Below are 15,571 nucleotides of genomic sequence, written 5' to 3'. Positions count from 1 at the left end.
TGTATAATGGAATTTATGTTGTATATACAGTATTGTAATGGTCATGCTGAACTCTCTCATACTTACAAGCAAGCCTCAACTCTTCACGTAACTATCATGGGGTAAATTACCTTTTGCATTATTTTGGTTTTGCTTTTATGCTTTTGTGCAAAGTATCATCGAAGGCCTTCACCTGGTGTTTGACAGTGTAAAGGAGACATGCCAGGAAGGATGTGTCACATGGGGCTTGAGAGAATTTTTATTGCTTATTGAAGCAAAACTTTTTCTCCAGATCGTACGCTTCCTGCTGAGTCTACTTTGGCCATGTGACAACGTGAGCAGCCTGTCTGCAAATGGGGTGGACTCACTCTGGGGCGAGACCGGTAAGAGAATTAGGGGTATCATTGTCATCCTCCCTTTCACGGCACATATGCTTGCAATGTGTGCATTCTCCGACAAAAATGCAATTGGGCGTGAGAAAGGAAAGAATTGGTGAATTGAAAAAAGTTCAGGGCATTGAAAGGGGAAAAATAACGACTAAAGCATACTCACTCATAACAGACATCCTTATCACAGGCATTTACGGAATATGTTATCAGTTTGGGAACATTTTCTTTGAGGGATGGTTTCTCTCTGTCCTTGCCAGTTTCCCAAAGTAGCTTTTGGTGGTTATTTTTTACATAACTGGTATCAACCTACTATTCATGCAAGATGTGGTCTAAGAATGCATTATTTAAGTTTAAGGATCACTGTTTTCTTCTTCTGGTGTTTGTGGAACTTGTCTGAGATGTAGCTAAAACCATACTTGTGTCCTGGGTGGTGCAGTTGTGCTGGAGATGATATTTTTGGCAGGCTAGTGACGGAAATGTGTTTCCTGTGATGAAATTCCCGAGACTGCAAGTCGACCATATCGAGCTTGCCAGACTCATTCCAATTAGTGTGTTTCTGCTGCTGTTTTTTTTTGGTCTCACATTTGACTGATTGGATGATAAGAATTGAATAGTGTAAGGGAATATACTTTATGTATCCTGTTGGAACACGCTATTTGCAGAGGATACGTTCCTGGAAAATGCCGCGAATGTTGCAGCATTGTTTCAATGGGAAAAAGAGGGATAGGTTCCTGGTGGATTTTGATTCATGAAAAATACCACGAATGGCAAAGCCGCGAATGTTGACACAACAAGTGACAGCGTTGTTTCAATGGAAAAAGAGGGGAGATACAGTGGGGAGAACAAGTATTTGATACACTGCCGATTTTGCAGGTTTTCCCACTTACAAAGCACGTAGAGGTCTGTAAATTTTATCAAAGGTACACTTCAACTGTGAAAAACGGAATCTTAAACAAAAATCCTGAAAATCACATTGTATGATTTTTAAATAATTAATTTGCATTTAATTGCATGAAATAAGTATTTGATCACTTACCAACCAGTAAGAATTCCGGCTCTCACAGACCTGTTAGTTTTGTCTTTAAGAAGCCCTCCCATTCTCCACTCATTACCTGTATTAACTGCACCTGTTTGAACTTGTTATCTGCATAAAAGGCAGCTGTCCACACTCAATCAATCAGACTCCAACCTCTCCACAATGGGCAAGACCAGAGAGCTGTCTAAGGACATCAGAGACAAAATTGTAGACTTGCACAAGGCTGGGATGGGCTACAGGACAATAGGCAAGCAGCTTGATGAAGCATGGAGATGGAAACATCATTCTTTGGGGATGCTTTTCTGCAAAGGGGACAGGACGACTGCACCGTATTGAGGGGAGGATGGATGGGGCCATGTATCGCGAGATCTTGGCCAACAACCTCCTTCCCTCAACAAGAGCATTGAAGATGGGGCCTGGTTGGATCTTCCAGCATGACAACGACCCAAAACACACAGCCAGGGCAACTAAGGAGTGGCTCCGTAAGAAGCATCTCAAGGTCCTGGAGTGGCCGAGCCAGTCTCCAGACCTGAACCCAATAGAAAATCTTTGGAGGGAGCTGAAAGTCTGTGTTGCCCAGCGACAGCCCCAAAACCTGAAGGATCTGGAGAAGATGTGTATGGAGGAGTGGGCCAAAATCCCTGCTGCAGTCTGTGCAAACCTGGTTAAGAACTAAAGGAAACGCCTGATCTCTGTAATTGCAAACCAAGGTTTCTGTACCAAATATTAAGTTCTGTTTTTCTGATGTATCAAATACTTATTTCTTGCAATAAAATGCAAATTAATTATTTAAAAATCATACAATGTGATTTTCAGGATTTTTGTTTTGGATTCTGTCTTTCACAGTTGAAGTGTACCTATGATAAAAATTACAGACCTCTACGTGCTTTGTAAGTGGGAAAACCTGCAAAATCGGCAGTGTATCAAATGCTTGTTCTCCCCACTGTCGGTCCCCAGCTGTTCATGAATCATGAAAATATCATGGGTGAAAATCCGTGAATACACTCGTGAAAAAAACGCGACTATGCGAAGCACAGGGCCACAAATGTCTTAGCAGGTCATATTTTTATCAAACGCAAATACGCGGGGTCCGCGAAATCGCCAGTCCGTGAATAGTGGGGTCTGACTGTACTTAATATTACTGCATTGATATTTTCAAATTAACAAAATGTATGATTTGCTTCTGCCAGTTTCACATTTTTGTTCTACATTTTCTGATCTCTCGGCCCACTCGGGGTTTTACTAGATAAATGGCACCCAAGACTTTGAGAGGTGAGTATGCGGTGAGTAGGTGGTGGGGTAGGGTTGGTTTTATTAAATGACAATTTAGAGCTGGGTGGGGGGTGGGGGTATGATGTCTATTTTTTTTTCTTTTTACATTTATGCATTGTTCAAACACTTCAACTGTTTTTAAATATCCTTTATTTCCTTTATTTCCTCTGCCACCAAAGGTGGAAGGAGTTTATGTTTTCACCCCTGTCTGTCTGTCTGTCTGTCTGTCTGTCTGTCTGTCTGTCTGTCTGTCTGTTCGTTTGTTTGAGTGCTGGATATCTCAAAAAGTTGCACACAGATTCGGATGAAATTAGGTGGAGTGGTTGGGTGTGTGACAAAGGACAAACTAATTAGATTTTGGTGAAGATCCGGATCCAACTACTGGAAGTGATTCTTCACCGTTGAGAGATTGGGTGAAACCGACATATAGCACGATATCTCAAAAATGTTGGAGACGGATTCGGACGAAACTTGGTGGGCAGGTTGGGTGTGTGACAAGGAAGAATTGATTAAATTTTGGTGAAAATCCAGATCCGATAATTTTTTTTTGTGATTCGTCACCATCGAGTGATCAGGTCAAAGGCTATATGTAAAACGATATCTCAAAAAATTGTTGACGGATTTGCATGAAACTTGGTGGACAGGTTGGGTTTGTGACAAGGACGAATTGATTACATTTTGGTGAAGATCTGAATCCAGATCTGGATACAATTATAATTTTTTAAGTGATTCTTCACCATTGAGAGACCAGGCCAAAGCGACATATAGCATGGGATTTCAAAAATGTATTGGGCATGATATTGTTGCGGATTCGCGCCCGCCGGCGTGCGGACGGCCACGTAACTCGAATCGCGGCACGTCGCCCACCGGACGGACAATCCAGTCGTGACCCTCTCGGACTAACGCCGGGAACCAGTCACGGGTGGACCTTTCGGTCTCACCGCGATCGTGCCAATCGGCCCCCGCGTGGGATAGGGTTGCTCGCCAAATTCGACCTACCTAAGTACCCACACGGAGGGTAGACCGGGCGATCGCACCTCGCCGCAGGTCGACTTCGGACACGGGCCACTTTAAGCGACCCGTTCCGTACTATCGGGATAACCGAGCGGTGTTATTCGTCGGCCTCGACGGTTCGATTAATTATCGGGCGTTTTTGCCCACGACCAACCCTTTACGTGAAGCAAGATGGGGATTCAATGAAAGAAATGACGAAGCGAAGCGGGAAAACAGTTCAACAATAAGCACATTTATTTCGCGACGAACGGAAAGCACACATATACAATTCCACCAAAAGCACATGTAAAAGAAGAAGACAATGCAATATTACACAAAAAGCAAATGCAACAATGCAGATCTATCCGACTACCGGGCACACGGCAACACTTATACAATTTTACTTCACAGACGGCGCCGACAACACACATTCCCAAAGCAAAAGAAAAGAGAACCACCCTCCAGGATGAGGGGGTAGGCGGGCCTGGGGCCGAGACCGTGTCGGGCCTACCCGTCTGATGATGAGACGCGGAGCGGCGGTGGTGCCTCAACTCCGCGGGCCTCGCGGACAGTGTCTGGTAGGGGGTGGGAAGGGGGCCCCCTTTGTCGCACTATCTCAGCGCGGGGGGAAACAGGAGGGGGTTGCTGATGCTCGGGGGAGGGAGGATTTAACCCTGTCTCGGGTCCCGCGACGAGAGTCTCCACCACGACCTCGGTCGCGCCGCCGGCCTCTCCCTCCGCAGTTCCCCGAATCCGACGCGAGCACCCCCTCAACCGCCTTCGCCGCCGCCGCCTCTCCACAGCTTCGTCCGATCGCCCTCTCCGTCTCCTCTCTTGACTCGTCCCAACTCTTCACTGGCTCCGCGAACTCCCAACTCCCAACTGCTAACTGCTAACTGCTAACTGCTAACTGCTAACTGCGAACTGCTCTCTTCTCCACTTCCAACTCAACTGCTCCGACGAACGCAGTCGTTTTTATAAGCCCCGTGGCTTCGCTCTTTCATCTTTGACCCTCTGCCTCCGACCTTTCACCTCGCTCCCCATTGGCCCGAGGAAAAGTGGGCGTGAATGCTTTTTCATCCATGAATTTGCATATAGCGACCGCCCTCCAACGCCCTGGAGGCGGGGCCAAATCGCCCCTCGCTCACCGATTGGACGGAACAAAAATGGGCGTGAGTCATTTTTGATCCGTTTTTCTTCGGAAAGTCCGCGGTGCTTTTGAACACGCTGCACGGTGCGCGCCCTACACGAGTCCAGCATCGGTGCCCACGAGTGGCGCGAGATGACGGTGATGCGATGGTGGCGAGTTGTGACGGTAAAGGTCGTGGCGGTTGTGGTGAAGCGGCGTTGTGGTTGGTGGTTGTTGTTGTGATGGCTGTTGAGACGTGGTTGGTGGTGGTAATAATGGCGGTTGGTCCAAAATAAAGATAGTAAAAGAAAAACGGCTATCCTGAAGAGTCGCAGCCCTCATGAATGACATTTATTCCCTCTAGACAATGGGTTTGGGCCTAACTACACATATACTTACCGAGATATCTCACCTAAGGGACCTGAATGGTGGTTTGCGAATTTGGTCAACCACAACAATATGTTCTACTGAATCAGGCATTGCGTGGTAGAGGTATGCGCTCTACCGAGTGCCCTTCCAGTTTTAATATGAAATCCTCTCTTCCACCTTTACCATATTGAGCTCTCTGACATTGGGAATGATCTGCAACAAACATTGTTTAATTCCCAGCTTATCGCTGTGCAGCCATTTGGTGAGAACAGCCATTATATGTTTACCCACAAGTGTGATGGAATCTTTAAAATCAAATGCCGTGGTCATTATATTATTGAAGTACGGCTTTGAATGAATCTCGTATAAAGGCTTTGAATTTGAATCTCGTGATGTCAGGTGTTTGCTTTTCGAGCTCAGTGGGATCGAGCATGAAAGGTGAGGAAGCCATATTGACTTTTTCTTGCTGGTGTTGTGCCCTTTTCTGACCATTTGTCAGAAGTGATGTGTTTGTTGTTCCTGCTTCCATTAGCCAAGCGATGTATATATTGGGAAGCATTTCATTGAACCTGACTTGCCGATTTGATGACATGTTGATCCAAAATTTTCAGTGTGCCGCCATCAGGCTTATTTTCGACAAAGGCTGCAGAAAATAATTGTCCTTGGTGCAAAACAATATATGTGCAAAAGAAATGCATTTCCATTGGACCGAGTGTCTTCTTTGCTGCCATGGTTTATGTATTATTCATATCCCTGGGTTTTCAGACATGATCTTCTGATGATGCCTGCAGTTTTTTTCTTGTTTGTTTGTTTTTTTACTTTTATGTAGTACACAATTAAGTAAAAGGAAAATATATTGAATTAATGTATTTATTTTTATTTTTATACCTAGAATTTTCTGTCTTGTTTTCAGGTTTTTTTTTTCTGTGATTGCTAAGGCAAAATGAGAGACAATGAGCATGGCTTCATGGTGTGCAGTTATTAAAATTATCACTTCGTAATGGCAACATTAGCTATGAATGCAACCAATGTTTATAAAGCACTCTCCAGGTGTGCCCATGGGAGCATGTACAAGATTGTATAAGGGAATATAAACACGAGAAGTGCTTTTAAACTATTACATCTGTGTTCTCTCTACGAGGGTGCTTCAAGGTTGACGTTTAAAAAAAAAAATTGTAGAATCTCAAAATGCTGCATTTCAATGCTGAATTGTTGTGCAATTGTAGTCTATCCTGAACAAATTATACAGGAAGTGACATCGATGCTGGTCAATGCATTCTGGGTAAAACCAAGATGGCAGCTCAGTCACATGGCTGTGGAACAGAGGTATAGTAGACTTGTCCTGATATAGTTCCTGGTGCTGGTTGCCAGAGCTTCATAGGATCTGTACCCATCATCAGGATACTCCGACACATCGTCATTTGACCTCAAAGAGTGTCGGGGGTGCCAGTGAAGTGAGGTACCGAACTGTCATAGAGTGCTTGGGTCAGGCGCTTAAAACGATTCGAGTGTGGAAAGACGTTGGCCACGTCTAACTTGGCCACGGCTCGCCAACCTCCGTCGGCCGTCACAAGATATGGATTGGACAAGCAGGCAAAAGTCGACATCCCATCGGGAGCCGTATACCAATGAAGCCCATGGCTTTCTTGTGCAGTGACCGGCGATGTACCCAGCCCATTAGTGGCCGAAGTCGCCCAATTGGCGGAGAGCATGTGGGGCAAGTTCCAGGTGAAGGAGAATATCTAAACAGCTTAAATTTACAGAAGACTGCACAATTTGATGATCCATGTTTTTCACATCGAGTTGTATTTACATCGTGCCATGAGCTAAAAAAATGGCCAGGAATTGGCGAGTGCTGTTGTGCACTCGACTGCAATCGTGTCACATGCAATCGACTCAGCTGCTGTCACTCATTCAAACTTTAAAGGTGTGGAAGAGCTAATTTCTCAAAATCGCTGGATGACTATATATGAAATTACAGTGTAATTGTTTGTCAGTGTTGGAAGTGTGGAAATTGTGATTCGTTTTCACCTGGCATTAATGAAGAAGATTCGTGATGAAAGAGGAGTACTGAAGGACTGAATGTTTGATCAAGAGGCAACTTGTGTGGCCATTACATTGGTACTCCTGAAACACTTCCAGAATATTGGAAGGAATTTCTTAAAGAAGACGATGGCATGTGATAAGACCGAGGCCCATCATTTCATGCCAGAGTCAAGGTGAGCCAGCATGGAATGGAGACCTTCCTGTCCCCCACCACCAAAAAATTTTCAAAGTTCAGCCATCAGCCGAAAAGCTTGTGGCAAGAGCATTTTGGGACCATATCGATTTAATCGTGTTGATTTATTGAATGTGAGTAAACCTTCAATGGACAGTATTTCAATGACTTGTTGCACAATCATGAAGTGAGATAAGGAAGGCACAGGTGGCTGGATGTGTGCTGCCACAGGGCGTAATTTTACTGCAATGTAATGCTTGCCGTCACACAGCAAATGTGTCTACTACTCAAGCGGAGATGGGTCGTGAAGTTCTAAGTCATCCATTCCACAGTCAAGACTTGTCAACTTGTGATTTAAATCTCTTTATGCAATTAACAGAGTGTTGAGGTGGCCTAACGTTTACCAATGGTGAATTTACCTGTACAGTACCTTTGTTTCTTCCTTACATTTGCACATCCCATTGACATTGACTTCCATTTATTTATATTTAGGTTGTTCATCGAACGTATCCGTTTTCTTCGATAACTCCACTCATGCGTCACAAAAAAATCACCACATTTTGTCGCATTTCCTTTGGTGATTGACTGTTCTCAGAAATGCAATCCTTAAATAGGTTATTCACTTGTGTGAGATCCTGGCCAAGGTTTCTTGGCAACTGAACAAGTCATGGTCAGGAAAAATGTCACCACCTTCAATTATCCTCCAATCATTTGCCTTGAGCAAATGGCGTGCGAGCAGCTTGATCCTTCTCGGTAGTCTCGTGGAGATTGTGAAGTTCGTAAGGATGCAGCTTTGCTTCTTTCAAAACCCTGCGAGTTGAGATCTTTCACATGTTCAACTTCAAGTGAGTCTGCTGTATGGACTCTATTTGGAGATGTTCCAAGGACATTGTAAGCTATGATGCAGGCAGGGTTAAAAACCACACCCCGGGTGTGCCCATGGGAATGTGCACAAGATTACACAAGGTAATTTAGACACAAGGAGTGCTTTAAACTATCTGTGTTCTATCTACCAGGGCGGTTCAAAGTTTACTTTTTATTTATTTATTGTAGAACCTGTTAAAATAGCAGTTCAATGCTGATATGAACATTTGTGTAATGATTGTCTACCCTGAACAATTTATACAGGAAGCGATAGTGCCACATTCTGGGTAAAATCAAGCTGTCTCTTGATTGCACAATGTTTTGGTTTGAGGCCTTTGTGGTGGATATAGTCAGGCATATTCAATGACATCGCAATCAATTTCCGAAGTTGTTAATTGTTTGTATTGTGCTGACTCGTTCTGGCCATATTCTTGTAAGAAAAAGCGTCAAACAACCACTACTAAATGGTCTCTTAAAACCATGAGCTGCAAATTTAAAGCCCTGCCTTGTTTTATAAGTGCTCGTGATGTCATCATCTACCCGTGGAAAGAAAAACAAACAAGAATGAGAAACTCGAGTGGAATTGTGTGCTGTACTCACGTCTGTAGTTTAAATTTTTGTCGTTTTATTGAAATTGGCATAGTTTGTGTGAAGTTATTTGAAGTGTTTATCTTTCAGTCTTATCTGGGACACCATATATAATCTCCATATATAATCTCATGAGGCATGGACACAGATGAGAAAACTAAACAGGCCCACTCAAGGAAATGAAATACTCCATAGTACTGTCATGTATTGATATACAGTTGGTTGTGGTTGGTTGTCATGCAAGCAATAAAAAAGTTCCTCATCTGGCTCTTCCCAACCAAATGACTTCGCCCTTCCTCCTCGAGAAGTCCTGAGTTCCAGAATGCCTGTTCCTGCCATCTGAGCACGATCCAAGCCCATCTTCACTCACCTGGCCTTATCATGGGAAAACATGATTACACACACCTAGGCCTCTCCAGCTATTCAAGGTTACAACACCATCTCCCAGCAGCACACAAACAAACAGGAGAAATTACTCGAACACAGTGTCCTTAATACAAGCATAAAATGTCAAACCTAGGTGATTGTCTTGACGGTTACCCTCATTGAGTAGCTGTCACCCACCCCCAGCCATAAACGTTACGATGTGTGTGAATATGAGTTGTTGTATTGCCCCGGACAGTCGAACAAGTCAGTGGCACGGAGACAGTTGATCGATCTCCCAGGAGTGATGCAGAGATCCCCCACATCCAGGATGGTGTACCCCTGCTTTCACAAAGTCAGGGCCACGACAGAGTTAGAGAGAGAAGAGACATGAGGGAAAGGGACGGTCCATGGGGACCGATCAGCACTCTGACCGTGACCCCACTACCCTGACGAATCTGGGCAGCAGGGAAGAATGGGGAAGATTTGCCCCCCGACCTGCGTTGGGGGGTACAACCACCGCGAAGAGGAATCCCCGATAGTTGTGTATGTGAGTTTATAACGTGATGCAAAGGTATGCAGTTGCTCACATCCAAGTCATCTCACATGGTGGCTGTAAAACGTTATCACGTGCGAATGCAACAGCAACAGGGTGCTGCTTGCCCCTGCCCTGTAGAAAGTGGGCATTGATCACCGTAACTTAAAAAACAAAAAGTTATCGAGATGTTAATTGTTTAAAATTTCAGAATTAATGAATGTTTGGGATGAAAGAAAGTGTGTGGTCTAAGACTCTAAGTGAGTAATGCTTTGTTAAATCAGCCCCATGGATCCCTGCGATTGAACCACATGTGTGTTGCATTGCATTTGCAGCCATTTGTCCTTTTGTCTTTCTTTCTTCATCTGTTTGTCCACATGCACGTGCCAACGTAGGCTACAAATGCCACCCAGTCGTAGCCAGTATTACACGTTTTTTTGTTGTTTTTTTTTCAACAAAAAACTTCAATTAAGTACGTACAATTCAAATTCAGGCAAATACGTCGACAAAGGACATAAGATTAAGAACACGAGTACATTTATTAAGGACGTACGATTGGAACCCGAGTACGTTTATAAAGTACGTATCACTAAGAACGTGAGGATGTTGAGAGTACATATGATTGGATGAACATGAATCTATAAAATAAAACCGAAAAGGTCTGTTTGTTCTCTGTATAAACATGAACCTGCATTGTTGTTGCATTGTCTTCAGTCTACACACCATACAAACACACCAGCACACAAAATACACCACACAACAAGTCTTGGCCAGGTTCTGCAATCTCTGATTGTCCTTCCTCGTTTTATGGTGTTTAACGTTTGCTACCTTGGAAAGCATTTTCTGCATGTGAATGCAGCATAAAGATTCCACTTTGTATTTTAACAGGTTTTGAAAATATTTCCACCCACAACTTCGTTACCTTCACTCAATGCACTCGTTTAACACTGAGAGTGCAGTCCATCCCAGGACAATAACTTTACCGATGGACATATCTCATTCGCTGATGCCCAAGTCCATGACCGCGAGAGAAATACACTAAAACTCCCACTTCATCAAAAGATGCTCCGAAACTCCATTCCAAGTTTGCTCTTTTGAGGGAGCCTGGCTCGAACTCCCACTCCTTAATTATAGCACTTCCTGAGTTGTAGATACTTGGCTGGCTCGTTGTACTTTTCTTGAGTTCTGCCTGTGTTTCAAGCTCATGTTGTCTTTGTATGACTGCTTGACAAGATTTGAGTTGAGGACCCTGCGGTTATACGGCAGAATTTCACCTCGAGTAGGTGGTTTTGTTGAAAAGTTTGGCTCGGGTGTTGTGCTATGTGAAGCATTCGTTGTAATTGCATGCCTGGGGGCCTCTTGTGTTGTGGGAATAAAACTGGACTTGATTAACTTGCATCAAACTCTTGCCTTCTCCTTCACTGGTTTATTTGATTTGATGTGAACCATATTCCGTAGAAAACCAAATCTTTCGTGAATCCTAAAAGCAGACGTCCTTTTGCACGAGCTAAAAACGAAGGTGGATAGGGTCGTGAGAAAGGTTCTGGAATCTGGCTTTGTGCCTGAAATTCCCTTTTCTTTCCCATATTTTAAATATTAATACACTTTTGTAACCTCGGTCGGTGCTACTGGATTCTGTGAGTCGTTTCATTTCCTCGTCCGTTTGATTCCACAATTGTTATCCCGGCAACCTTAACTTCCTTCCGTCTCTTTGCACACCTCCTTCCCAGGCCTCATCAATTGTATACCGTTCCTGTTTTTATTAATGATAACAAATAGCCATCCTCTGTCTACAAAACCATGTTACTTTTACATCTGTTCTCACTCTTATAATCGCAGTCACTCAATAAGTCATCAGAAAAGACGAGACTTTAACAGACTTTTGAACTATGGGTTATGAAGTACCGTTTCACTTTGGGATCCCATAAATTTACTACTTTGTGGAAGTTGAAATTCATCACTTCTTTTTTCTCAACCTTTTTGCATTCCCAGATATTTTCACGTAATTTCATCTGCCCCATTCCTGCCTGTTCTTCACTCTGTAATTGGCAATAAAATGGGGGTTTTCCTTCATTCCCTGTCTTTTAGTTCTTCCATTAACCTTGATTATTATTATTATTATTATTATTATTATTATTATTATTATTTTTGTTTGTTTGCATTGGTAGAAAAGCATTGATGTAAAATATCCAGAAGCCTAAAACTTACACTCAAAACATTTAATGTGAAATACCCAGAGGCCTACTGCTTTATAATAGCCCCGATTAATCTGACCTCTTCGCGTGGTTGGCCGAAGTCTTCCACAAAATCACCGGCCAGGCCCTGACGCTCGACTGGAGCTTATTTACATCGGGATTTGTCTTTTGTTTCAGGGTGATGGCAATGACTCACGGACTTCTTCATGAAAGACACCAAAGGAATTTTAAAAACATTGGGCATTCCTTTCCAACTTTTACATTCCGATCCTTGATCTCCTCTTATGTCCCTCTTTCCTTCCCTCGTCATACCTGTCACAGCCTTTCACCTGTAACCACCATATGCAGTGAGCGCTAAACTCAAACGCTTGCAATTATCAACGCCTCTGCCAAGCACTCTTTCCATGTTCCATTGTATCTCGACGTATGAAGTGAAACGCCTTTTACCATAGCGATCCGGGCTAATGGCCTTGTATACCTCAGATTGAGATGCACATTAGCGTCCCATCAGCTTGTTTGGCATCACAACAGCCGATCAGCACTTAAACGGTCATGGCACATTTGTTTCTGATGGAAATGTGAGACATACATAACCCCATTTGTATTGACGGTTAATCAATGCACCTAACTCTGTTACAGGATAGCCTGGCAGGATAGCCAGCCTAACGCCCACCTGAGGGACAGCAAACTGAGGAAACGTTCTGCCACTGAAGAACCAACTGGCAATTGCACTCAAACTAGGCAGCTCAGAGGCAGGTGTGCTCCCTCTGCTGGGTGTCCCATCTACACCCTGAACAAATTCCAAATTGTCAGTCGAACGTCAGACCGCGGCAACTGATTTGTGAAAGACGTGGTCCTAAAATCTCAGCTCGTTGACTCCGCAAGAAGATGGTAATGATTATCGGAGTTGATGAAGTATTGAGTTAATCTAGACTTGCAAGAGATTGTACTTGTGTAAAATTTGCTTTAATTTTGGTTAACGCTGCACTTTGTTATTTCTTCTTTTCTTTATTTAACATTCCAACCACTTCAGGCAGACAACGTGGCCTTCACAAACCAAGAGCAGTGTATTTCTCTCCATCTCTTTAGGTCACAATCTCAATACCGGCAGTGGTTTGTTGTCTTGCATTGTCTTTTATGGCTGGCAGAATGGCCTATAGGTATGCACATTCACATCTAAGCTATCTATTCTGGGTTCAAATCTTGGCCCAGCTATAAACTGTCATCCTGGTGTTTCACAGGCAGGATGATTCATCAACGTGTGTGCCGTCCCTTGAAATGGACGTTAAACGGGAATCGTTAAAATGACGTTAAAATGGACGTTATGGCTCGCAGACTTCCTCTCCTGTCGCAGTCAACGTGTGGCCCTAAATGGAGTTCTTTCATCCCCTCTTCCTGTGCAGGCTGGAGTTCCTCAAGGTAGCGTTCTGGGCCCTGTTCTTTTTCTGGTTTTCATCAATGATCTCTCGGACTCTGGAAAATCCTCTATTTCTCTTTGCCGACGACTCCACCCTCTGCCGTACCATCTGTCATCCCTCAGACCGGCAAGCAGCAGCTTCTTCGCTCACTGCAGATCTGGATAAAATCACAAACTGGTCCAACACGTGGAACATGTCTTTCAATCCAGACAAATCTCACACTCTCACGATGTCTCTTCGAAAGGACCGTTTAGAAAACCCCCCCATCCACTTTCTCAACAATCCTCTGGAAGAAGTCTTTTATTTCAAGCTTCTGGGTCTCACTATCTGCCATGACCTTTCCTGGGAAAGTCACATTTCCAACCTCGCCTCAAAAGTCAGTCGCCGACTGGAAATCCTCCGTCGTGCAAAGTCCTTCCTCGGCCCTTTTGAGCTCCTGACCACTTACAAAGCTTTTGTCCGTAGCCTGATGGAGTACTGCTCTCCCCTCTGGGCTGGTGCTCCTGCCACCCACCTTTCTCGGATTCACGCTGTCGAAACCAGGGCATTTAAGATCATCGACATCTCCCGCAATGAAGCTGAGTCTTTGGGCCTCTCACTCAATCACCACAGGTTGGTCGGTGGTCTTTCTGTCTTCTACCGACTCCTCTCCAGCCTTGCCCCCCCTGCTCTCTCTGCGATTTGTCCCCACCACATTTCCACAGGGCGCTCAAGGTCCGCCAACAACCCCCTTCTGGTAAAACTACCAAAATCACGAATCACTGCTCATCTTCACTCTTTCATTCCTCTTTTTTCCCGCCTTTGGAATAAACTTCCTCACTCTATTCTTTCCCATTATTCCCTCCAGGCTTTCAAAACAGCTGTACACCGCCACCTCTTATCTTCCCCCATCCAAATCCTCGATCTTTTCTACCCCCGATAATCCACCCAAGCCCACTTCCTTCAATTCCCCTGCTTTCCTTCCTGAAAGTCCCTGTAATGTCCATCTTCTCTTCGCCATGTTCCCCGTCCCATCCCCATCCCTCTCCCTTCCACAGTTCACCTAATGTGTCTGTTCCCCACTGTTTTGTCCCTCCCACTCCCGCCCCTCTTGTCTCATGCCCCCTTGCTGTGCGTTGTGTGTTAGCTCTCATACGAGCCTCGACCAAGGTATACAAAAAAAAAATCCCATCTGCTGGCATTAGTTAGTGGACGTTAATGATGCCACAGTGTCCTTCGCAAAGAGAAGGCGAGATATCACCATTCCTGCCCTAACTATTGCTGGGAAGGTGATGGCAAACCACCCAACCTGCCTGACCCTTGCCAAGAAACTACTTTGGCAGCACCAACGCTCTGTAACAGAGTTAGGTGTATATCGGAATCAGAATTTTATTTTTAGTGTGGTCATCATCTTCTTTCATATGTGGCACAGGGCTGCATGCATGGTTGCATCATTGGCTGATGGTGTGGGCTGTGTGCTGATACAATGCTGTAGGTTAGGGTGTAGGTCAGGACAGAATTTTGGAATTTGTTTAAGGTACTGGCGATAGCTCGCCTACTCTTCGTGAAGGACACCATGCGATCTTTAACGTCCACCAACTAATACTGGCAGACAGGACGTTCTTTTTTACGTCCATCCGAGGGACGGCACACACTTTGATGAAACACCCTTCCTGTGAAACACCAAGTTGACAGTTTACAGCTGGATCAGGATTCAAACCTCGGCTAGACAGCTTCGAGGCCATCCTGCCAACCCTTAATTTACATGAGGTGAAAGGCTAATCATGATTGTTAAAGCTCCCCCCTACGTCCACCCCCTTGCTCTTTTTGTTCTTATTGGACACCCATATTTTTCATTCCACTTCCAGCATTCCCACAAATCTCTCTCTGACTTCCTTGCTGTTAACTTGCTAAAACAGACAATGGCATTCAGGAAAAGCATTGACCATTCGAATTGCATTCCTTCATCTCTTTCACAGCTTTGTGCTTGTCCCTGTGGCTGAATGCTAATGGAATAGATATGTCTCAGGCAGACCCAGCTGATGGCTTTGGGAAATGGATGAGAAATTTTTAAACCTTTAAGGATGTGCAGAGATGAGTAATCGTCAACCATTCCATTGTTTTCCAGGCATGACGTCTTTGAATCATTTTGCAGATCATTCTGTGACGCTGCTCTTTTCTTCTTTTTTTTGTCATCTCAACACAATTAATTGGTTTGTGGTTTGCGATGTTTTATCCACCAAA

At 44.2% G+C, this 15,571-nt stretch overlaps 1 protein-coding gene across 6 annotated transcripts in view; it reads left to right on the top strand.

The window, feature by feature from the left end:
- The window catches only part of LOC147029847 (protein TANC1-like), a 419,064-nt gene that overhangs the window by 364,961 nt on the left and 38,532 nt on the right, over positions 1–15,571 (top strand). For all 6 annotated transcript variants that reach the window (XM_085873244.1, XM_085873249.1, XM_085873243.1 and 3 more), the window contains one exon: positions 272–362. In XM_085873244.1, coding sequence (XP_085729370.1) covers positions 272–362 — 91 coding nt within the window. The remainder of the gene's footprint in view (positions 1–271; positions 363–15,571) is intronic.

The sequence above is a fragment of the Eptatretus burgeri genome, chromosome 3 (genome assembly GCF_056783735.1).
Source record: "Eptatretus burgeri isolate ZD-2024b chromosome 3, Ebu_testis_v1, whole genome shotgun sequence".
Classification (NCBI taxonomy): Eukaryota; Metazoa; Chordata; class Myxini; order Myxiniformes; family Myxinidae; genus Eptatretus; species Eptatretus burgeri.
Note: the sequence above shows the minus strand (reverse complement) of the source record. Positions and strands in the feature narration are given on the sequence as shown.